At 43.9% G+C, this 23,621-nt stretch overlaps 1 protein-coding gene across 2 annotated transcripts in view; it reads right to left on the bottom strand.

Annotated features, from left to right (window-relative positions):
• The window catches only part of SHANK2 (SH3 and multiple ankyrin repeat domains 2), a 734,882-nt gene that overhangs the window by 559,390 nt on the left and 151,871 nt on the right, over window positions 1–23,621 (bottom strand). For both annotated transcript variants that reach the window (XM_038764461.1, XM_038764460.1), the window contains one exon: window positions 7,524–7,601. In XM_038764461.1, coding sequence (XP_038620389.1) covers window positions 7,524–7,601 — 78 coding nt within the window. The remainder of the gene's footprint in view (window positions 1–7,523; window positions 7,602–23,621) is intronic.

The raw sequence follows: 23,621 nt of genomic DNA on the forward strand, positions 1-23,621 counted from the left end.
AAAGCCATACTGAGAGCTCACCTCCTCCAGGAGGCCTTCCCAGACTGAGCCCCCTTTTTCTCTCCTCCTCCCCATCCCGCCCGCCCTACCTCCTTCCCCTCCCCACAGCAACTGTATACGTTTGTACAGATTTATTACTCTATATATTTTACTTGTACAGATTTATTACTCTATATATTTTACTTGTACAGATTTACTATTCTATTAATTTTGTTAATGATGTGCATCTAGCTTTACTTCTATTTATTCTGATGACTTGATACCTGTCCATATAATAATGATGGCATTTATTAAGCGCTTACTATGTGCAAAGCACTGTTCTGAGTGCTGGGGAGGTTACAAGGTGATCAAGTTGCCCCATGGGGGGCTCACAGTTTTAATTCCCATTTTACAGATGAGGGAACTGAGGCACAGAGAAGTGACTTTCCCAAAGTCACACAGCTGACGATCGGCAAAGCCGGGATTTGAACCCATGACCTCTGACTCCAAAGTCCAGGCTCTTTCCACTGAGCCATGCTCTTTTCCCCAGTTTACCGATGAGGAAATGGAGGCACAGAGAAGCTAAGTGATTTGGCTACAACCAAGTAGAGGAACTGGGATCCCAGACACATGTTTTGTTTTGTTGTCTGTCTCCCCCTTCTAGACTGTGAGCCCGTTGTTGGGTAGGGACCGTCCTTATATGTTGCCAACTTGTACTTCCGAAGTGCTTAGTACAGTGCTCTGCACATAGTAAGCGCTCAATAAATGCGATTGAATGAATGAATGAATGAATGAATGAATGAATGAATGAACAAATAAATTATGGATAAGTGCATAAGTGCTGTGGGGTTGAGGAGGGAGTGGGGGGAGTGAAAAGAGGGAGCAAGTTGGGGTGGCCCAGAAGGGCGTGGGAAAAGAGGAAATGAGGGCATAGTCAGGGAAGGCTTCTTGGAGGAGACATGCCTTCAATAAGACTTTGAAGGGGGGAAGAATAATTGTCTGATATGAAAAGGGAGGGTGTTCCAGGCTAAAGGCAGGACATGGGTGAGTGGTAGGCAGTGAGATGGATGAGATCAAGGTATAGTGAGTAAGTTGGCATTTGAGGAGTGAAGTGTGAGGGCTGGGTTCATTCATTCATTCATTCAATTGTATTTATTGAGCACTTACTGTGTGCAGAGCACTGTACTAAGCGCTTGGGAAGTACAAGTTGGCAACATATAGAGACGGTCCCTACCCAACAGTGGGCTCACAGTCTAGAAGGGGGAGACAGATAATAAAACAAAACATATTAACAAAATAAAATAGAATAAATATGTACAAGTAAAATAAATAAATGGAGTAATAAATATGTACAAACATATATACATAATACAGGTGCTGTGGGGAGGGGAAGGAGGTAAGGCGGGTGGGATGGAGAGGGGGAGGAGGGGGAGAGGAATGAGGGGGCTCAGTCTGGGAAGGCCTCCTGGAGGAGGTGAGCTCTCAGTAGGGCCTTGAAGGAAGGAAGAGAGCTAGCTTGGCGGATGTGGGGAGGGAGGGCATTCCAGGCCAGGGGGATGATGTGGGCCAGGGGTCGGCAGCGGGACAGGGGAAAATGAGGCACGGTGAGGAGATTAGCGGCAGAGGAGTGGACGGTGCGGGCTGGGCTGTAGAAGGAGAGAAGGGAGGTGAGGTAGGAGGGGGCGAGGTGATGGAGAGCCTTGAATTCGAGGGTGAGGAGTTTCTGCCTGATGCGTAGGTTGATTGGTAGCCACTGGAGATTTTTGAGGAGGGGAGTAACATGCCCAGAGCGTTTCTGGACAAAGACAATCTGGGCAGTGGCGTGAAGTATGGATTGAAGTGGGGAGAGACAGGAGGACGGGAGATCAGGGAGGAGGCTGATACAGTAATCCAGACGGGATAGGATGAGAGCTTGAACGAGCAGGGTGGCGGTTTGGATGGAGAGGAAAGGGCGCATCTTGGCAATGTTGCGGAGCTGAGACCGGCAGGTTTTGGTGATGGCTTGGATGTGAGGGGTGAACGAGAGAGCAGAGTCGAGGATGACACCAAGGTTGCAGGCTTGTGAGACGGGAAGGATGGTAGTGCCGTCAACAGTGATGGGAAAGTCAGGGAGAGGGCAGCGTTTGGGAGGGAAGACAAGGAGTTCAGTCTTGGACATGCTGAGTTTTAGGTGGCGGGCAGACATCCAGTTGGAGATGTCCTGAAGGCAGGAGAAGATGTGGGCCTGGAGGGAGGGAGAGAGAGCAGGGGCTGAGATGTAGATTTGGGTGTCATCAGCGTAGAGATGATAGTTGAAGCCACGGGAGCGAAAGAGGTCACCAAGGGAGTGAGTGTACATCGAGAACAGAAGGGGACCAAGAACTGACCCTTGAGGAAGCCCTACAGTAAGGGGATGGGACGGGGAGGAGGAGCCCACAAAAGAGACGGAGAATGAATGGCCGGAGAGATAAGAGGAGAACCAGGAGAGGACGGAGTCTGTGAAGCCAAGGCTGGATAGCATGTTGAGGAGAAGGGGGTGGTCCACCGTGTCGAAGGTAGCTGAGAGGTCGAGGAGGATTAGGATAGAGCATGAACCGTTGGATTTGGCAAGCAGGAGGTTATTGGTGACCTTTGAGAGGGCAGTTTCCATGGAATGTAGGGGATGGAAGCCAGATTGGGTTGTAATCGGAGAGTGGCGAGGACAGATGGGAAGGGGCAAGGTGACTGAGTGTTTTAAAGCTGATGATAAGGAGCTTCTGTTTGATGCAGAGGTGGATGGGCAACCACTGGTGGTTCTTGAGGAGTGGGGAAACATGGCCAGAACATTTTGGCAGAAAAAGGATCCGGGCTGCAGAGTGAAGTATGAACGGGAGTGGGGAGAGACAGGAGGCAGGGAGGTCAGCAAGGAGGCTGACACGGTAATCAAAGGGTGATAGGATAAACGCTTGGATTAATGTGGTAGCAGTTTGGATGGAGTGGAAAGGGCAGATTTTGACGATGTTCTGAAGGCTGAACCAACAGGATTTAGTGATAAATTGAATATGCGGGTTAAATGAGATACAGGAGTCAAGGTTACAGGCTTGTGAGACAGGAAGGATGGTGGTGCTGTCTGCAGTGATTGGGAAGTCGGGGGAGGACAGGATTTGGGTGGGAGGATTAGGAGTTCTGTTTTGAACATGTTAAGTTTGTGATGACAGCAGGATATACAAGTAGAGATGTCTTGAAGTGAGGAGGAGATGAGAGAGAGAGAGAGAGAGAGAGAGAGAGAGAGAGAGAGAGAGAGAGAAAACACATGAACAGGACTAGAGAGGTAGATTTGGGAATCATCCACATAGAAGTCGTAGCTGAAGCCATGGGATTGAGTGAGTTCTCCAAGGGAATGCACGTAGATGGAGTCCCCATAGAAGGGGACTCAGAACTGAACCTTGATGAACACCCACAGTTAGGAGGTGGGAGGCAAAAGAGGAACCCCCAAAAGAAATGGAGAATGAGTAGCCAGAGAGATACGAAGAGAACCCAGAAAGGACAGTGTCAGTGAAACCGAGGTTGGACAATGTTTAATAATAATAATTATGGTATTTTTTTAAGCACTTACTATGTGCCAGGAACTATTCTAAGCACTAGGGTAGATACAAGGTAATCAGGTTGGACACAGTCCCTGTCCCACATGAGGCTCACCCTCTTAATCCCCATTTTACAGATGATGTAACTGAGGTACAAAGAAGTTAAGTAACTTGCCCAAAGTCACACAGCTAACAACTGGTAGAGCCTGGATTAGAACCCATGACCTCTGACTCCCAAGACCATGCTCTTGCCACTAGGCCATTCCGGGGGGTGGTCGACAGTGTCAAAGACAGCTGAGAGGTCGAGTAGTATTAGGATGGAGTGGAGGCAGCAATTTATTTGAGAATAAAGGGCAAGTGTGTGTGTGTGTATGTGTGTGTGTGTGTGTGTACACAAACACACTCTTCAGGTATACACAGAAATCTTCGGTCTGAGAGTCTGCAGAATCTAGGATCTCTTCAGCTTTGGCATCCCAACTTTGTCATTCATATTCTTTAGCAATCTGAATATCACTAAGTAGATGCACCTTCTGCTAGGATAATTAAGAGCTACAAAATGTTAACAAGGCATTGGTTCTGCTGCTTAAAATAGCTACTGGTATCACCATGATACAGGCATATGTGCTGAAGATAATAGCACAGAGCTCCTGCACTCCTTAGAGGTAACTGGTAGGAGATGGAAGATCAAAAAGTGTTTCCAACACTCCTACCCAAGTGCTGTCAATCAAGAAACTTTATAACAGTCAGGTCAATAATGTAATCTCAATATATGGCCAACTCTTTACAGGAAACTGTGATCTTTCTGGTTCACTGTCATTCCTACTGGCATACAGAATTAGAATGAAACTGTGAGCCCCATGTGGGACAGGAACTGTGTACATTTGCTTTCATCCAACCCAGTGCTTAGTACAGTACCTGGCACACAGTAAGCACTTAACTACCACAATTAGTATTATTATTATTATTGTTATACTCCAAGGATGAAGTTTATTGTTTATTTATTTATTTATTTTTTTAGAGTTTGGCTACATCCTACTGGACTTTTCCTGCCAAGTTAAAGTCCAGACCTAGCCCTGTTGTTGACCTGGTTTGAGTGAAATGAGCAATTTCTGAGTCACATTTTCTAGCCCTTCTCTATTCAGGTGGATAGTGGGTTCCCAAACAATGATGCTTGATACTTGGTGGGCTGCCAAGTACTATTTCTACCTCTCCTGAAACTGAGAAATTACAATTTTTGTTCTTTTGTATCTTTCTCAGCCAAAAGCAGGAGATGAGCTCAGTTTCCTTATGATGGTTATGGGTGGCCTTGAATTGTCAACACTTTCCTCATCTTGATATTAGCACCCATTAAAGGCCAACTGGCCTTGGTTCATACTGTTACTGGGGAATAGCATCTTCCTGGGGACCCTCCTCTCTGCCCTTTCATCTTCCATTCAATTGCCCAGTACAGATTACTGGGGAGTTTAGTAATTCATTTGGTGCCTATATCCTGGCCACAGAGTGTGGCCTATTTTCACAGGTAAGCAGGAGTCCAAATATTTGAATACTTTCCATGTTTCTGTTATCTATCCATTTCTCCATTTCTATGTAGTCCTTTCTCTCTGACAACTGTGTTATCAGTCCAAATCAGTTTGTCAATGTTCAGGACCCTCTGCAAATTCCCATAAAGTTCGGCCCCAGCCACAGGTTTGGGAGGGAAATGGTACTTCAGGGAAAGGAACTCTGGAAGTAGGTAACCAGGAATAGCTAAGGACATGCACCATGTTGCTGGGGACAAACGGAGATGGTGAGGGGTAAACTGGGGCTTGACACTAGCACAACTATTCCCTCCAGTGCATGCCTTGTAGGGGCCCACGACAGTCCATCCTGGCTAACAATACTGTGTCACATAAGCAAAGCCCCCAGATCAAACCAATGCTCTGTGGTTATTCTTTCAGAGCCCCCATTACAAGTCTCTTCAACTGGTGAAAATTTGGGTTAACATCTGAAAGCAAAAATGTGTACACAAAGTTATACTCAAAGAACTAACTGTATTGGCCCATTGATTTTTTATAAAAGATTTTACCTAAAGCCAACTTTATCACATTGGCAGAAAAATAAATTTTCTGGACTCCTTTTCTTATCTGAGAGCTTGGGTTTTATATTCTTTCCAAGGCCACAAGTACACTAGCCAATAAATCTATGTTTAGAAATACAGCACATATTTTGCCTGCCACCTCAAAAGCTGTTTCTTCCTTTTAGAGATATTTTTAAAATGAGGCAGATTCACCACAGCTGCCATTGGAAACAAAGACTCAGATTCATTCAATGTCAATAGCACAAAGCTTTCATTCTGCCAATAAAATTGAGTCGTAGGGAAGTGAAGACATCCCCTAGTAGTTTAGCAACTGAGGTGGAATGAGGTGAGAAATATCCAGTTCTTTCCCAACGATATCCTTAAGCATTACACTACAAGAACAGAATGAACCTCTAACCAAGGAGAAAGCTCATAATCCTCCTTAGAGATCAAGAACTAATTACATGTACACGATGCATACACATACCTACAATTTTCCTTGCCAGAGGGGTAGCACTAATATTTGTACAGTTTATCCATTAAAATTAAACTTGTTATAGTACTTGAGATGAGAATGGAATGAACATTGACCCACTAGCTCTTTTAATGTCTCAGTTTTGTGGTTTCAGTTCAGGCAGATGCCACTTAAGGAGTCATGATGAGGACTTTCTTTGTTCTCTCTAGTTTTATTTAGTGCTTCTGAAAAGCAATCTTTGCCATTCTTCTCCCTCTTCCCAACCCCTATGCCCCCTGCCCCGCTCCAAAAAACACATTTTTTCAGGCTCATTTCTTCTTGTTTTCACTCCAGAATTTACCATCAGAAAGTCTCACATTCTTTTCTCTAGTTCTAAACTCAGAATTTAACTCTTTTACATTTCCCACATGGCTATTTCTCTCTCAACCCTTCTTTTGGTTTCTAGTTTCCCCTATTTTATGTTTTGCCATGCAAATGATGTAAAATAATAATAAGAACAACTGTGGTACTTCGTAAATGCTTACTATGTGTCACCTAAAATAACATATGCTGGGTGGAAACAAGATAATCAGGTCAGACATGGGGCATGTGGGACTCAGTTTAAGTAGGAGGGAGAATGGGTATTTAATACCCATTTTACAAATGAGGAAACAAACACAAACAAGGTATGTGACCTGCCCAGTTTGGCAAGTGGTAGAGCTGAGATTAGGAGACAGGTCCTGACTCCTAGGCCCAAATTATTTCCCTGGGCTGTGCTGCTTGGGCAGCTCGTGTATGCAGTGTGGAAATAAACTTGGCTGTGAAACTGTTAGAGACATAAAATTAGAGCCCCAGAACTGTGGCAATGCAGGCACAGGACCAATCTCAGCCCCATGAAATCTTGCTTCAAAGTAAGATACTTCTACTTACCCACAGTACCTACGCTAGCTCAGGGTTTCATTTTATCTAATTTTAACATCATGCCTCTTCTAAATTACCCCCTTATATACTTCTCTTCCTGTTTCTTGCAACTAGTAACAATGTGAAACTCTTTGAAAGATCCCAGATTTCGACAGAGCCCGGAGAAGCTCTGCATGACCTAAAATCTACCTACTCAAACCATTTCAACAAAGTTTCTTTTCCATTCAAAAGACTCAAGGTGTTGCCAGCTATTTCTAACAGCTGCACAATTAAAAGCACCCGACTCTTTATTGCTTGTCCAAAGCCGCTTTCTTAAATGCTCTGCCAAGATGACTCTCTGCATTATTCATGTCATCTAGCTTAATAGGAAGTGAGGATGTGCTGATCAGGCAAACTACAATATATTAGTAGCTTTTGGAATTAAAGAGTAAGGTTACTCTGGCATAATCACTCACCAGATAAATGTCTAAAATATTATGATTCATCCAATACTGTGCATGAAAATATGATATGGAGAAACTCATAATTGTTTCTAGCAATAATTTACAGAAAGCTGTTTGAAATGTATTACCTGAAATGGAGTTTGGCTGTTGTAATTCTTTAACTCCTTATTGCCCCCTCGAAACAATATAACTCTTGCACAGTTGTCCTGGGAATTGAAAATAAGGAAAAAAATGTTAAAATATTTGTTGCAGAAAAGATTGTGGTTTCAATACCCTAAAAAGAAAAAGTATGGTAACTCTAATAAACATAGCATTTGGCCTACATACATACGCATGGTTCAGTGGAAAGAGCCCGGGCTTTGGAGTCAGAGGTCATGGGTTCAAATCCCGGCTCCACCAATTGCCAGCTGTGTGACTTTGGGCAAGTCACATAACTTCTCTGTGCCTCAGTTACCTCATCTGTAAAATGGGGATGAAGACTGTGAGCCCCCCGTGGGACAACCTGATCACCTTGTAACCTCCCCAGAGCTTAAATCACTGTTCTAAGTACATAGTAAGTGCTTAATAAATGCTATCATTATTATTATTATACATACCTTTCATTTCTAGTAGTTGATGCTACTGACGGAAAATGCCTATCTGCTCTGTGTTTGTGTGGTTGGGGGGGGGATCGATCAATCAATGGTATGTATTGGGCACTTACTGTGTGCAAAGCGCTTTCCTAAGTTCTTGGGAAAGTACAATACCACAGAGTTGGTAGACATGCTTCCTGCCTACAAGTAACTTACAGTCCAAGAGATGAGGCTGAAACTCCTGACAATAACAACTGACAATCCACCCCACACTGAATTCACAGAGTTCCTTGCTGTAATGCTATGTTTGCCTCTTGTAGGTCTGGTGCTGTTGTGACTTTCCAAAACCTCTGCTCCAGGAGAACAGTTCTTCTAGGCCACTCACTCTGCTGTGGTTGTCTTCACCAGCCCAGTTAGACCATACTTTATGAGACTATGCCCACTGTGCTAAATCTCATTTCACCTTCAGGGGCTGCTTGCCCTCTCTATGTATGCCAGCTATTGGATCTGTGTTGCAATGAGCATTGTCTCAATGCTCTCCACCCACTGTACCCTTCTTACTTATCTATCCTATTTATTCTGCTACTTCTCTTCTCCTGCTACTACCCAGATGGCATGCTACACATCCCAAATTAACAGGTGTACCTTGCTTTTGACTCTCCTGCCTCCAAACCATTGCTCATGCCTTTCTTCCTGCATGCAACCTTTTCCCCACCCTAGCCAGCCAACCCACACCCCTTCTCTTTTTCGGAACCCTCCTAAAAACCCCCTATTCCAAAAGGCAGCTCAAAATTAATGTCTAGCACTCTGGTTAAGACACTACATAATAATAATAATAATAATTTTGGTATTTGTTAAGCACTTACTATGTGCAAAGCACTGTTCTAAGCACTGGGATCAACAGGATGTAAATTCCTTGTGGGCAGGGGACTGCATCTACCAACTCTCTTGTTTTGTACTTTCACAAAGACATAGTACCGTGCCCTGCACACAGTAAGCACTCAATAACTACCGCTGAGTGACCAATATTTGATAACCTACTTTCATTTGTACCATTTGTTTCTATGGTTTTACTCTTTCCATATTATCTGTTTGCAGTTTATAACTACTTTTTCCCTCTTTAGATTATTAGCTTCTCGGGGGAAAGAGTTGTCTAACTTCTACTACACGTTCCTAAACACCTACAGCAGCAATTTGTACACAATAAGCATTCAGAATATACTGATGAAAGTGTAGATGATGATTTGGCTGCATGTTCAATCAGCAAGATCTAGTGCCTGGTGAAGTAAGCACTAGAAAATTACATAATGAAGAACAGTTCATGATGGTGACAAACAGCTGAATTAGAGAGGAACACCCTTTAAGCATTCAAAATATACTGATGAAAATGTAGATGATGATTTGGCTGTGTGTTCAGTCAGCAAGATCTAGTGCCTGGTGAAGTACTAGAAAACTACAGAAAGAAGAACAGTTCACGATGGTGGCAAACAGCTGAATTAGAGAGGAACATCCCATCGAACAGTAAAAATATAAACATTGTATGTTGTATTAACACTTAATTATAATAATTACAGTATTTGTTAAGCACTTACTGTTCGTCAAGTGGTGCTCTAAATGACAGGGTAGATGCAGATTAATCAGATTGGACACATCCCTGTCCCACATGGGGCTCACGCTTAGAGTAGGGGTGAGAACAAGGACTTAATCCTCATTTTGCAGATGAAAAAACTAAGGGGCAGAGAAATTAAGTCACTTGTCCCAGGCCACACAGTTAATTGGTAGAGCTGGGATTAGAACACGGGTTTTATGACTCCCTCTCCCATGCTTCTTCTACTAAGCCATGATACTTCTCCACTTGTAATATTTTGTAATGTTTGTTAATCTATAAACACTGTATTTTGATTTAATCTGTCTCAAACTCTTTTTGAGCAACATCATCAACAATATTTATTAAGTACAAAAACACAAGGTGCCGGAGGGGCATACGAAAGTGAAAGGACACCATCCCTGCAATCAAAGAGCCTAAAGTTGAAAAAGAAAGACAAGCAGGCAAATTGGTGAATACAAATGAGTTAAATGAACATGAAAGTAAAAATAAATAATTAACTCAGTGGATAAATAAATAGCAAAAACAAATAAATAGGATGTAAGAGTGCTGAACTACCTGAGGGCCATCCAGTCAGAGCCATTGTACTAAGCACTTGGGAGAGTACAATAGAGTTCCTGGACATGATCCATGTCCATAAGAAGCTCCATCCAAACCACTCCCGCTGATCCAAGAAATCATCATATCCCACCTTGACTAATGCATCACTTATTTCCCTGCCTCCTGCCTCTGCCCAATCCAGTCCTTACTTCGTCCTGCTGTTGGATCATTTTTCTAAAAAGCATTCAGTCCTTGTCTTCCACATAAAGAACCTCAAGTGTTTCACCATCCATCTTTGCATCAGACAGAACCTTCTAATCATTGGCTTTAAAGCACTCAATCAGCTCTCCCTCTTCTACCTTACTTCGCTGATTTCCTATGTTTAGCCTGCAGATGCTCCTTATCTAACACCACCCTACGCACTATACCTCAATCTCATGTAACTTGCCATTGACTCCTGCATTCTGGAACTCCCTCCCCCTTAATATACGACAATCTCCCCACCTTTAAAGCCTTTTTAAAATCACACCTCCTCCAAGAGGTCTTCCCAACTAAGCCTTTACTTCAGATGGCAATATTAGGAATGTCTTCTGAGGAAAAAGCACAGGCCTGGGAATCAAAGAACCCGGATTCTAATCCAGATCTGGCACTTGCCTGTTATGTGACCTTGGGCAAATCATATAATTTTTCTGTGCCTGTTTCTTCATCTGTAATATGGGGAAATCAATTCCTGTCCTCCCTCCTACTTAGACTGCGACCCCCAAATGAGAGCAATGACTCATTTTGTATGTATTCCATCAGTTAGTTTGGCCTAGTGAATGAGGAATGGGCTGGGAGTCAGAAGGACCTGGATTCTAATCTCAATTTAGCCACTTTGCTCTGTGACCTTGGGCAAGTCACATAACTTCTCTGTGCCTCAGTTATCTCATCTGTAAAATGCAGGTTAAGACTCTGAACCCCATGTGGGGCATGGACTCTGTCCAAAGTGATTAGCTTGTTCCTAACCCAACATTTAGAACTGTGCCCGGCACATAGTAAGCACTTAACAAATACCACCAAAAAAATACGACATTTATTATTATTAGCCACAGCTTAGCAAAACTGCAAAGGGACATAAATGTATATATGGAACATGTGAGGAGAAAGAGGAATGTGGAGAATTGCCTGGAATGAGGAGCATGAGCTGGCTTTCCAATACAAGTTTAGATTCATTTTACTCTAGAATTCCTGCTAAGGGAATGGGACCCATTAGGCAGATGTCCTCCCTGGCCAGGTGTGATTATGGCTGGCCATGCAGGAAAAATTCCGGGTATAAAAGGTAAATATGAAAATAAGAGCAACACTGATTAGCTTTCCCTCCTGTTGGTTGTGAGGAGATCTTATATCTTATATCAAAGTAGAGTATCATATATCAAACTGCCAAATGGCCAAAGAGTTGGGGATAATTAAACCTGAAGAGTTGTATGATCGGACAATGAGTATTTAACATGTAAAGAAAATGAGATGATACCTTTAAAATCAAGAATCATTAACCGCAGTTAAAACGTGTTATTCACATTAATGCCTTTAGGGAAACTGGATATGCCCGATTATTTAAGGGGTGATCAGATAATGGATATGAATTATGAAAAGGGAAAGAGGTTCATGGCAGAGAAATTGACAGAAATAAGGTAAAACGGTGTTTGTATTTTAAGATTTGAATGCAATTTTTATGCATCTCTATGAATTAGCTTTTTTAAAAAATAAAAGCTTTATCATTCTTAAATATGAATCTGTTAAACAAGCACTATCCAATTTATGGTTTTCATGCAGAAAAGGACTTAGATGCATTGCTACAGCAGCTGGGATATAAAAAAAATCTTTATAACTTTATGGGGTTGCAAAAAGAACAAGCCAGAAACTGCACCTGGAAAATAAAAAATTAAACATGCTGAGCTACAGTAGAATATATTTATCACTAAATGAAAATTTCCAATGCTTAATATATAATTATTTTGCTTCATTTTTAGCAAAATCACTTTTAGGAAAAATGCCTTGAGAGAATTCATTATGAATCATCCTAGAAGTTTATCATAGTTTAATAAACATTTTGGCACTTTCATGATCTGTACACATATCAATAGTCCAGGAATATTTTTAAAGTATACATCTTACAACTAGCCTGGAATTACAGCATACCCCAAATTTTTATCACATATTCATTTTACAGCAAACTCCCTGACATCTAAAATTAATAGAATCTTACTGTTCTTGGAAAATGGATTTTGTAGACTAGATGACAGGTACATACATCCCTCTGAATCCCACTGCACCCTTCAACTATATCCAGATAGACCTGGCCCTAGTTTGGAAATGATATTCAGGTCAAGAGGGGATCCAGGTCAGAAACAGGATCAGGCAGCCTTTCCTGCTCCTTCTCCCCCACAAACTCTTAGTTTGCTTTGTCTCAACTTGGAAGAGGGAGGGAAGAATACTATCACCATGCCAGTCCAACCATTAGTGTAAGATCTAACATTATTTCGGGAGGAGCTGCTGAGGAGGGAGGAAGGGGGTGGGCCTCGAAGGTGTGAGGCTGGGCGACACCCACCTGAGGTAGAAAGCTGCCCAGCTGAGGGGAAAGTGGGGAAACCCCAAACTTGCAGCTGTTACTTTTCCTTTTACCCATTTTGGGGTTCAGGCCAGGACCCGGCCGCCCCTGCCGCACTCATCATCATCATCTGGGAAGCTGACACTTGGCGGAGCCGGAATTTGAACCCAGCACCTCTGACTCTAAAGCCCGGGCTCTTTCCACTGAGCCACGCTGCTTCTCCAGCTTGTTTTAGGAGTTTGGAAAAGAAGGGTAGGAGGGAGATAGGGTTATAACTAGAAGGGGCAGTGGGGTCAAGAGAGGGTTATTTAGGATGGGGGAGACTTGGGCATGTTTGAAAGCAGAAGGGAAGGAACCAATGAAGATTGAGCAGTTGAAGATGGAAGTTATGGAGGGGAGGAGGAAAGGGGTGAGAGTTTTCATAAGTTGAGAGGGAACGGGATCTGAAGCACAGGTGGATGGAGTGGCACTTGAGAGGAGGGAGGAGATCTCATCTGAAGATACTGCTGGGAAGGATGGGAAAGTAGCGGAGTGGGTTGAGAGTGGGGGGTGACGGAGTAGGGGGAGGGGTGACTTTGGGGAGCTCAGAACTGATGGTATTAGTTTTACTAATAATGATAGTAATAGTATTTATTAAGTGCTTTACTGTGTCCAAGCACTGTTCTACATGCTGGGGTAGAAAAAAGTTAATCAGATTGGACACAGTCCCTCTTAAATACCTTGCCCAAAGTCACACAGCATACAAGTGGAGGAGCTGGGAAAGTCACACAGCAGACAAGTGGAAGAGCTGGGATTAGAACCTAGGTCTTTTTGATTCCCAGATCTGTGCTCTATCCACTAGGCTATGCTGCTTCTCACAGTGTTCTATCTACAGTAGACGCTCAGTAAATACTGGTGGTGATGATGATGGAGAATGGAATGCAGAAGTTTGTCATGATGATAGCCTAAAAAGGCAGAGGTTGAGAAGAGACAAAATGGAGCGTGGACAATTATAAATGGGCTGGTATGTGGGTTACACTATAACAATATTACATATTAATATATTAACATATTCATCAGTTGATGTTAATGCTATATCATTCATTGATATATTGTGTTACTGTTATAAATATACTTTATTATAATTTATTTATATTAAAGTTGGTCTCACCTCTAGACTTTAAACTCATTATGGGCAGGTAACACATCTGCTAACTCTGCTGTACTGTACTCTTCCAAGTGTTTTGTATGGTGCTCTGAACATAGTAAGTGCTTAATAAATACTACTGAATCACTGACTACAAGATATTGTTTACCAACTTCTACAACATGAGAATTAGATGACTCCCACTGAAGTTGAAGATGGTAGGATTGAATGAAGCATACAGAAAAAACTCACTATCACCCAATTAGGGTTTTCTGGAATTTGTCATCATAAAAGTTAAGCATGCTGGAAATATCGGTAAGTTCCAAAGACAACAGGATGAATTCAAAGACAAGCGGTCCTCAATGGTTGCTAATGAGAAAGTTAGGGATTGAAAGGGACTAGGTAGTGAGGCCCCTCTCAGGGTCACACCTGGACAGTTTCCAGTACTCCAGCTCTGAAAACAGTGCTTTGCTCATAGTAAGCGCTTAATAAATGCCATTATTATCATTATTATTACCAGTCTCAATTACAGGAGGGAGAGTCAAGCTGACGCATACCCATTACATTCCTAGCTTGGGCAGTGGCTAGCAAGTGGAAGGCAATCTGCTATAAGTCAAAACTCACCTGTGCTGGGAAGCAACAGCTTGGGAGAGAGTTGCGGGCAGAGACTCAAGTTTACTACATGGAAGGAGGTGATGGTAAATAATAATAATGATGGCATTTGTTAAGCACTTACTATGTGTAGAGCACTGTTGATCAAGTTGATCAAGGTGATCAAGTTGTCCCACGTGGGGCTCACAGTCTTAATCCCCTTGCCCCTTCCCATCTGTCCTCACCACTCTCCTATTACAACCCAATCTGGCTTCGGTCCCCTACATTCCATGGAAACTGCCCTCTCAAAGGTCACCAATGACCTCCTGCTTGCCAAATCCAATGGCTCATACTCTATCCTACTCCTCCTCGACCTCTCAGTTGCCTTCGACACTGTGGACCACCCCCTTCTCCTCAACATGCTATCCAACCTTGGCTTCACAGACTCCGTCCTCTCCTGTTTCTCTTCTTATCTCTCCGGCCGTTCATTCTCAGTCTCTTTTGCGGGCTCCTCCTCCCGCTCCCATCCCCTTACTGTAGGGGCTCCTCAGGGATCAGTTCTTGGTCCCCTTCTGTTCTCGATCTACACTCACTCCTTTGGTGACCTCATTCGCTCCCACGGCTTCAACTATCATCTCTACGCTGATGACATCCAAATCTACATCTCTGACCCTGCTCTCTCCCCCTCCCTCTAGGCTCGCATCTCTTCCTGCCTTCAGGACATTTCCATCTGGATGTCTGCCCGCCACCTAAAACTCAACATGTCCAAGACTGAACTCCTTGTCTTCCCTCCCAAACCCTGCCCTCTCTCTGACATTCCCATCACTGTTGACGGCACTACCATCCTTCCCGTCTCACAAGCCTGCAACCTTGGTGTCATCCTCAACTCTGCTCTCTCGTTCACCCCTCACATCCAAGCCATCACCAAAACCTGCCAGTCTCAGCTCCGCAACATTGCCAAGATCCGCCCTTTCCTCTCCATCCAAACCGCTACCCTGCTCGTTCAAGCTCTCATCCAATCCCGTCTGGACTACTGGCTTAGCCTTCTCTCTGATCTCCCATCCTCTTGTCTCTCCCCACTTCAATCCATACTTCATGCTGCTGCCCGGATTGTCTTTGTCCAGAAACGCTCTGGGCATGATACTCCCCTCCTCAAAAATCTCCAGTGCCTACCAATCAACCTATGCATCAGGCAGAAACTCCTCACCCTTGGCTTCAAGGATCTCCATCACCTCGCCCCCTCCTACCTCACCTCCCTTCTCTCCTTCTACAGCCCACCCCGCACCCTCCGCTCCTCTGCCGCTAATCTTCTCACCGTGCCTCGTTCTCACCTGTCCCACCGTCGACCCCTGGCCCACGTCATCCCCCTGGCCTGCAATGCCCTCCCTCTGCCCATCGCCAAGCTAGCTCTCTTCCTCCCTTCAGGGCCCTACTGAGAGCTCACCTCCTCCAGGAGGCCTTCCCAGACTGAGCCCCCTCCTTCCTCTCCCCCTTATCCCCCTCTCCATCTCCCGTCTTACCTCCTTCCCTTCCCCACAGTGCCTGTATATATGTATATATGTTTGTACATATTTATTACTCTATTTATTTATTTTACTTGTACATATCTATTCTATTTATTTTATTTTGTTAATATGTTTGGTTTTGTTCTCTGTCTCCCCCTTCTAGACTGTGAGCCCACTGTTGGGTAGGGACTGTCTCTATATGTTGCCAACTTATACTTCTCAAGCACTTAGTACAGTGCTCTGCACACAGTAAGTGCTCAATAAATACGATTGATTGATTGAGGACAGACGGGCCCATCTTTCACAACTGGGATCAATGTCAAGGAGGACCACCATCATGTAGATTCTCCAAGCATCTTGCTGCCACTTTTTGACACAGCATGTCAGAATATCAGGAATATCACTCTGACCAAGTAATGGGCTTTCTTATGTTGCCCTGCCTAATGCTGGTTGGCTCAGTGAATGAGAGCTTCAATCTTAAGTTTCCAGAAGGGCTTGGTTTTAACTGGAGCATCTCCCTCTACTCTTCTGTCAGCTTTGGAGCTCATTCTGATGGAGCAGAGAAGGCAGAAAATTGTCTGTCCCAGAGCCAAAGAAAATGTGCTCCAGACTGCAGTGCCAACTGGGTTTTTCCTTATTGGAAATCTTATGGGGCTGCAGCAATTTAATAAGGGCTATGCATTTTTTCTGTGGTAGTGAATGTCACTGTAAGCTGCAGAACATCTCCTTCCACTGATGTAAGTATATATAATGTAGAATGCCATACCTAGAGAATCCAGTTCATTCAACTGTATTTGAGTGCTTACTGTATGCAGAACACTGTGCTAAGCGCTTGGGAAGTACAAATTGGCAACATATAGAAACGGTATGAGCCTAGTGAGCCCCAAGACTGAGGGACAAAGAAGACCAATGGAGGATGAGGAACTCAAGGGGGTCTGAATAAACTCCAGGTTAATCTTAAATGCGGGACACTTTTAGAGCTGACTTGATAGTTAACAATAATAATAATTATTATTATTATAATTCTGGTATTTGTTAAGTGCTTATTATATGTCAAGCACTGTTCTAAGCACTGGGGAAAATACAAGATAATCAGGTCAGACACAGTCTGGGTCCCACATAGGGCTCATAATCTAAGAAGAAAGGAGAACAGATACCGAATCCCCATTCTACAGATGAGGTGACTGAGGCACAGAGAAGTTAAATAACTTGCCCAAGGTCACACAGCAGGCATGCGGCAGAGCTGAGATTAGAACCCAGGTCCTCCGACTCCCAGGCTCATGCTCTTTCCACTAGACCAGCTTTCAAAACTGCCTTAGAGAACAGAACTATTCACATAAACTATAATCTGCTCTAATCTCCAAAGATTCTGTCCAGTTCAGAGTGTCAGATTCACCACAGACTGTAGTTAGCCCCAGGTCTTCAGCTCCACTGCTTTAACTCTATGTTGTTATTATCAGCCCAAGAAGGAGATATATCATGCCTCAGACCCCAAGATAGGAATCTGTTTGCTTCTGATTCCCATGCTTCCGATAAGGCTGAGGGGAAATGAGGGTCCGGCATAGTCAAACATAGTGAGATTTGCTCAATAAATAATTCTAAAAATGAATCCCAAATCATTAACTCACAGATTCCCTTCTGATAAAATTATTATCATTATTCATCATCATCAATCGTATTTATTGAGTGCTTACTATGTGCAGAGCACTGTACTAAGCGCTTGGGAAGTACAAATTGGCAACATATAGAGACAGTCCCTACCCAACATTGGGCTCACTATTGTTGTTATTGTATTTGCTTTGCACCTACTATGTTTCGAGCACTGTTCTAGGATCTGGAGTAGATATAAATTAATCAGTTTGGACACGGTCCCTGTCCCACCTGGGGCTCAGAGTCTAAGTTACAGAGAGACCAGGTATTTCATCCCCATTTCACAGATGAGGAAACTGAGGAAGGAAAAGTGAAATGACTTGCTCAAAGTCACACAGCAGGCAACTTGCTGAGCCAGGATTAATATCCAGGTCCTCTGACTCCCAGGCCCATGCTCTTTCGAACAGAACATGCTTCTTCTGGCTCTCAAAAGTTAACAGCTCAAATTATTCCAAGACCAAAAAAATAATGTTTTAATGACAAAGGCTAGTTGAGATTTAACTATGAAAAATTATGAAATCTTTTATGACATGTCGTTCCCCCAACTAAGGCAGTAATTACGAGACAGATGCCGAAACAGATGTTTTACTAGCTCAACCACCCTTCATGATTTGTGTTTTTCTAATGCAATAAAACTGAAGTCAAACTCCTGAAATAAGAAATGTAATAGAACCATGGACAAAAAAGTGTAAATCCCCTTTCTAAAATAATACCCCCCCCCCCAAAAAAAACCTCAGTGTCATACTTCACAACACAAATACATTTCCTAACTTGCCCAGGAGCTGCCAATCTGTGCCAGGTGATGATGATGATGGCATTTGTTAAGCGCTTACTATGTGCAAAGCACTGTTCTAAGTGCTGGGGAGGATACAAGGTGAGCCACGTGGGGCTCACAGTCAATCCCCATTTTACAGATGAGGTAACTGAGGCTCAGAGAAGTTAAGTAACTTGCCCAAGGTCACACAGCAGACATGTGGCGGAGCTGGGATTCGAACCCCTGACCTCTGACTCCAAAGCCCATGCTCTTTCCACTGAGCCAAGCTTGAGGAGGTGGGCAGCAAGAAATCCACAAGCAGGGTATACCATGGAGTCTTCACATGTTCTTCCACTGCCTTGACCTTGGCCCCAGCCAAGAATGCTTCCACTTTTATTGGTTCCTGGCTGGAGTGGTACAGTGTCTTAGGGATTTGGGGGTTAAAAAAAAATTTGTATTTCTAACTTTTCTGCCTCATCCTTCCCTATCTGACTGGGAAGCAGCATGGCACTGAGAGTAACCATGACCCAGAAAGGATGGTGTCACTTGAAGCATGGCCAGATGCAAAGTCAACAGCACTGGGGGATGCTGTTGGACTGACGGGATCTCCATTCAAAGCCTTATTGAAGGCACGTCTCCTCCAGGAGGCCTTCCCTAAGCCCTCATTTCCTCTTTTCCAACTCCCTCCTGCATTACTCTGATTTGCTCCCTTTAGTCATCCCTCAGCTCCATGGTACTTGTATGCATATCTGTACAACGTATTTATTCATATTTAATGTCTGTCTCCCTGTCTAGACTGTGAGCTCATTGTGGGCAGGGAATGTCTCTACCAACTGTTATACTGTACTCTCCCAAGTGCTTAGCACAGTGCTCTGCACATAGTAAGTGTTCATTAAATAGGATTGATCAATTGATGAATAATGGCTCATACAGAAAGGTGCTGGGTGCACCTCATCCAAGTAGTGGTTCCTGAGGAGTGGATTCACAGGTAAGACAATGGCTGGCATCAGGCTCAGTGATATTTCCCTGTCCTTGACATAATAGAAGCAGCAGCATGGTGTAGTGGATAGAGCACAAACCTGGAGGTCAGAAGGTCATGGGTTCTAATCCCAGCTTTGCCACTTTGCTGTGTGACCTTGGGCAGGTCACTTCACTTCTCTGGACCTCAGTTACCTCATCTGTAAAATGCGGATTGGGACGGGGACTGTGTCCAACCTAATTTGTCTCCACCCTAGCACTTAGTGCGGTGCTTGGCACACAATAAGCATCTAACGAATACCACAATAGCTCTTGCCTGCATCTGTCCTGCCCTGATTTCCCTATTTGTTCTATATCTGGTCTAATTGTGCAAACCACAATTTTATTTCCCCTGGTTAGGTTTTTCAATTCTTTTTTCTTGCTTTCACTGGGATTCTGCAAGAAAATAGAAAATACCCCAGCAAATCCTAATTCACTCAGAGTCATATTCAATGATAGCTTATGAAATGGATGAAGGTAGAGTGGTGCCTGCTGATAAGGTCTCTTCTGTGACCACAGGCTGCACCCTTTACTCTGTCAGCTGTCTCACAACACCACTTAGCACAAGAGGACTGGACGTGTGAATGCGGATGGCTTATGGCAAACCATCACAATTACTGCAAAAAACAACTCAAGAGTATGTTCTCCCACTTCATACCATATAGACGACCACTGTGTCCACCTTCAAAGCCTCATTAAAATCACATCTCCTCCAAGAGATCTTCCCCAACTAAGCCCTCATTTCCCCGACTCCCTCTCCCTTCTGCATTGCCCTTGCACTTGGATTAGTACTCCTTATTCACCCCACCCTCACCACTGCTGTTCCTATCTATAATTTATTTTTATGTTTGTCTTCCCTTCTAGGCTGTAAACTCCTTGAGACGAGGGAACATGTCTACCGATTCTGGTATGTTTTATTCTCCCTAGTGCTTAGTATAGAGCACTGAGCACAGAAAATGTTCAATAAATATGATGAATTCTGCTGACTGTAGCACATATCTTTCCAGTCTTAATAACTGGGATCTGAGCAATGCTTTTCCTGAATGGTGAGGGGCAGAAAATCATAATAATAATTTTGGCAGTGGTGAAGTGCTTACTATGTGCGAGAAATTTAGGGTTATGAGACTGGACATAGTTCCTGTCTTATATGGGGTTCACAATCTATCCTTTCCACTATGGCATTTTCATGGGCTTAATGTGCATGAGATTCTTTCTCAATGACCACTCATGCTCATGAATGGAGTCAAAAGGAAGCTCCTTCACTCCCTTGTAAATTCCTTGAGGGCAGTAGTCGCCTGTAAACTATCCCCTTGAATGATGGGTTTGTGAATGACTTTTTGTGCATGTGTGCTATCCATGGAAAGATGGACCCCACTAAGACCTGGAAACTGGACTCTACTTACACCTGAGTGGATTATCACAGGCAGTGCAGAATGGAGGCCCACCAGGCTAAGAGCTGGAACTTGTGACCCAATCAACTCTTCAGTGGGGCTCAGAGCCCCTCCTCCCCACCCTGTCCCAGGAACTCTATACCTACCCAGGAGAGGAGATACAAGGTATGAAAGGTGTGTGCTTGGAGTCTCTAAAGAGTCAACAGGAAAGAATTAGGTGAAAGCTCCTGAAGCCACCAGCAGGAAGAAGACCTGAGACCACTGGATGGGCAGATTTAGAAGGTGCTGAGTTCATTCATTCAGTAATATTATTGAATGCTTACTATATGCAGAGCACTGAACTAAGCTCTTGGGAAAATACAACACAACAATAGTGACAATCTCTGCCTACAGTGAGCTTACAGTCTGAGGGGAGATAACAGACATCAATACAAATAAATAAAATTACAGATATGTACATAGTTCTCTGGGGCTGGGAGGGGGGAAAGAAGAGCAAAGGGAGCAAGTCAGGGTGAAGCAGAAGGGAATGGGAGATAAGGAAAAGTGGGGTTTAGCCTGGGAAGGCCTCTTGAAGGAGATGTGCCTTCAGTAAGGCTTTGAAGTGGGGGGGAAGTAATTGTTGGATTTGAGGAGGGAGGGCATTCCAGGCCAGAGGCAAGACATGGGCTAGGGGTCAGTGGCAAGACAGGCGAGATTGAGGCACAGTGAGCAGTTTAACATTAGAGGAGCAAAGTGTGTGGGCTGGGTTGTAGGAGAGAAGCAAGGAGAGTTATGAGGGGGAAAGGTGATGAAGTGCTTTAAGTCAGTGATGAGAAGCTTTTGTTTGATACAGATATGGATTTGATACAGATATGGATGGACAACCACTGGAGTTTTTTGAGGAGCAGGGTGACATTCCTGGAATGTTTTTAAAGAAAAGTGATCCAGGCAGCAGAGTGAAGTACGGAGTGGAGTGGGGAGAGACAGGATGCTGGGAGGTCAGCAAAGAGGCTGACGCAGTAATCCAGGTGGGATAGGATGAGTGATTTTGGTAGCACTTAGGATGGAGAGGATAGGGTGGATTTTAGGGATACTATGAAGGTGGAACTGACAGGATGTGGTGACAGATTGAATATGTGGGTTTAGAGACAGAGAGGAGTCAAGGATAATGCCAAGGTTATGGGCTTGTGAGACAGGAATGAGGGTGGTGCCATCTACAGTGATGGAAAAGTCGTAGGGGGATAGGGTTTGGATGGGAAGATAAGGAGTTCTGTTTTGGACCTGTTGAGTTTGAGGTGACCGGAGGACATCCAAGTGTGGAGTGTTGAGTGTGGAGAGTGAGCACAACACAAAGGCACTGGATATATGAAGGTGGGAGGCTAAGCCAGCCTTTCTTCTTTATCCTGTAGCCTGCTGTCTCCTGCCTCCCACCTGCTGCTGGTGGGCCATATAAGGGAGCAACCCACATGGTAAAAGTGCACTATAAGGGTGTGAATTGCCTCAACTACTTTTGACTGGATAATGGTTGTACTTGGGCACCAATATCTGACTGTCCTCTACCAACTGAAAGTGTGAATTTATGATGTGGTAATGAGCCACATCCCTCTGATTATTTCCTGCAGATGGGATATGATTGATTGGAACATCTACTACTCACATAAAATTTTTCTCTGTCATTGCTGCTTGTCATTTACAGCTTGTGGAAAGAAATTTAAGGCCAGTAATTTTTATTTTCCGTAGAACTCTCCCTCAAACCTTTCAATGCTATAACCCAACTCATCATGGAGTGGGGAATGGGGGGGGCGGGGGGAGGGTTTCGCTCACAATGCTGCATCCTGGCTTCACAGGATGGGGGTGGTCCCTAGCAACCTCACAGTGCTGTTTCTTGGCTCCTCAGGACAGTGTCACATGTGCCACTTCATTACCCTCCATAATCTCAGGCCCTTCTCCCCACAGAGGACAGAGAGGTACAGCAAGCTACTGCAGGAGGGTAGAAGCCAGACTCATGGGGATATTCCACTTCCTGCTTCACTGGTTACACCCCTTTATCCCTAGGCCTGCAACTAACTTAGTTTAAACCACTTTAACAATAGATGAGGTGGCACAATACTGCAGCTGCTGATTCGCACAACTTGGAGGATTTCACCAGAGAAACGGGTTCACAGTTTAAAATAATGAAAATTCTTCAGGGAATCCTGCTTCTTTCATTTATACAAAAAATGCACTAAATGGCAAATAAACCTTACTATAAGCCATCTGTGTCTCCTTGTCTACTGAGTCTGAGTCTTGGGGATCTCCGCTATGGGCAGGGGAGTCCTTATAACTCCAAGCCTTTAGAATTTGGTACCAGTGTTCTGTCACAATTCAGTACAGTAAGAATCTCCAGTGTGAAAATTAGCCTGATGGAAAAGTATCATTTTCCCATTAGATTGTGTCCAGCAGAAAACCCCCAAAATGACTGAGGAGTTTTTTGGAAGGGCAGGGATGCTGGCAACACCACAGCTTGGAGACTAAGAGCACCTCTTCAGTCCCATATACTAGCAGCAATGTTGGGGTATTGGAAGGAGGGCTGGAAAAGCCCAAATTGCAGCCTGAAAATCAGGCAGCATGTTGACATCAGAGATGCTTGACCACATTCAAAGGTAGGCGTGCATGTCCATTTTTCCTTCTGGCGCTGCACAATCTCTGCTACATTAGCCCAGGCCTAATGATGGGTTTACGTTATGAAGATTTAGACAGCAATCTTCCCCCTACTTGGACTGTAAGCCCCATGTGAGGCAAGGACTGTGACCAACCTGATAAACTTCTATCTACTCTAGTACTTAGAACAGTGCTTGACACTAGTAAGTGTTTAATAAACACCAGTAAAAAAATGGAATTTTCTACTGAAAATTTTCTACTGAAAATT

This window comes from Tachyglossus aculeatus, chromosome 22 (genome assembly GCF_015852505.1).
Source record: "Tachyglossus aculeatus isolate mTacAcu1 chromosome 22, mTacAcu1.pri, whole genome shotgun sequence".
Lineage (NCBI taxonomy): Eukaryota > Metazoa > Chordata > Mammalia > Monotremata > Tachyglossidae > Tachyglossus > Tachyglossus aculeatus.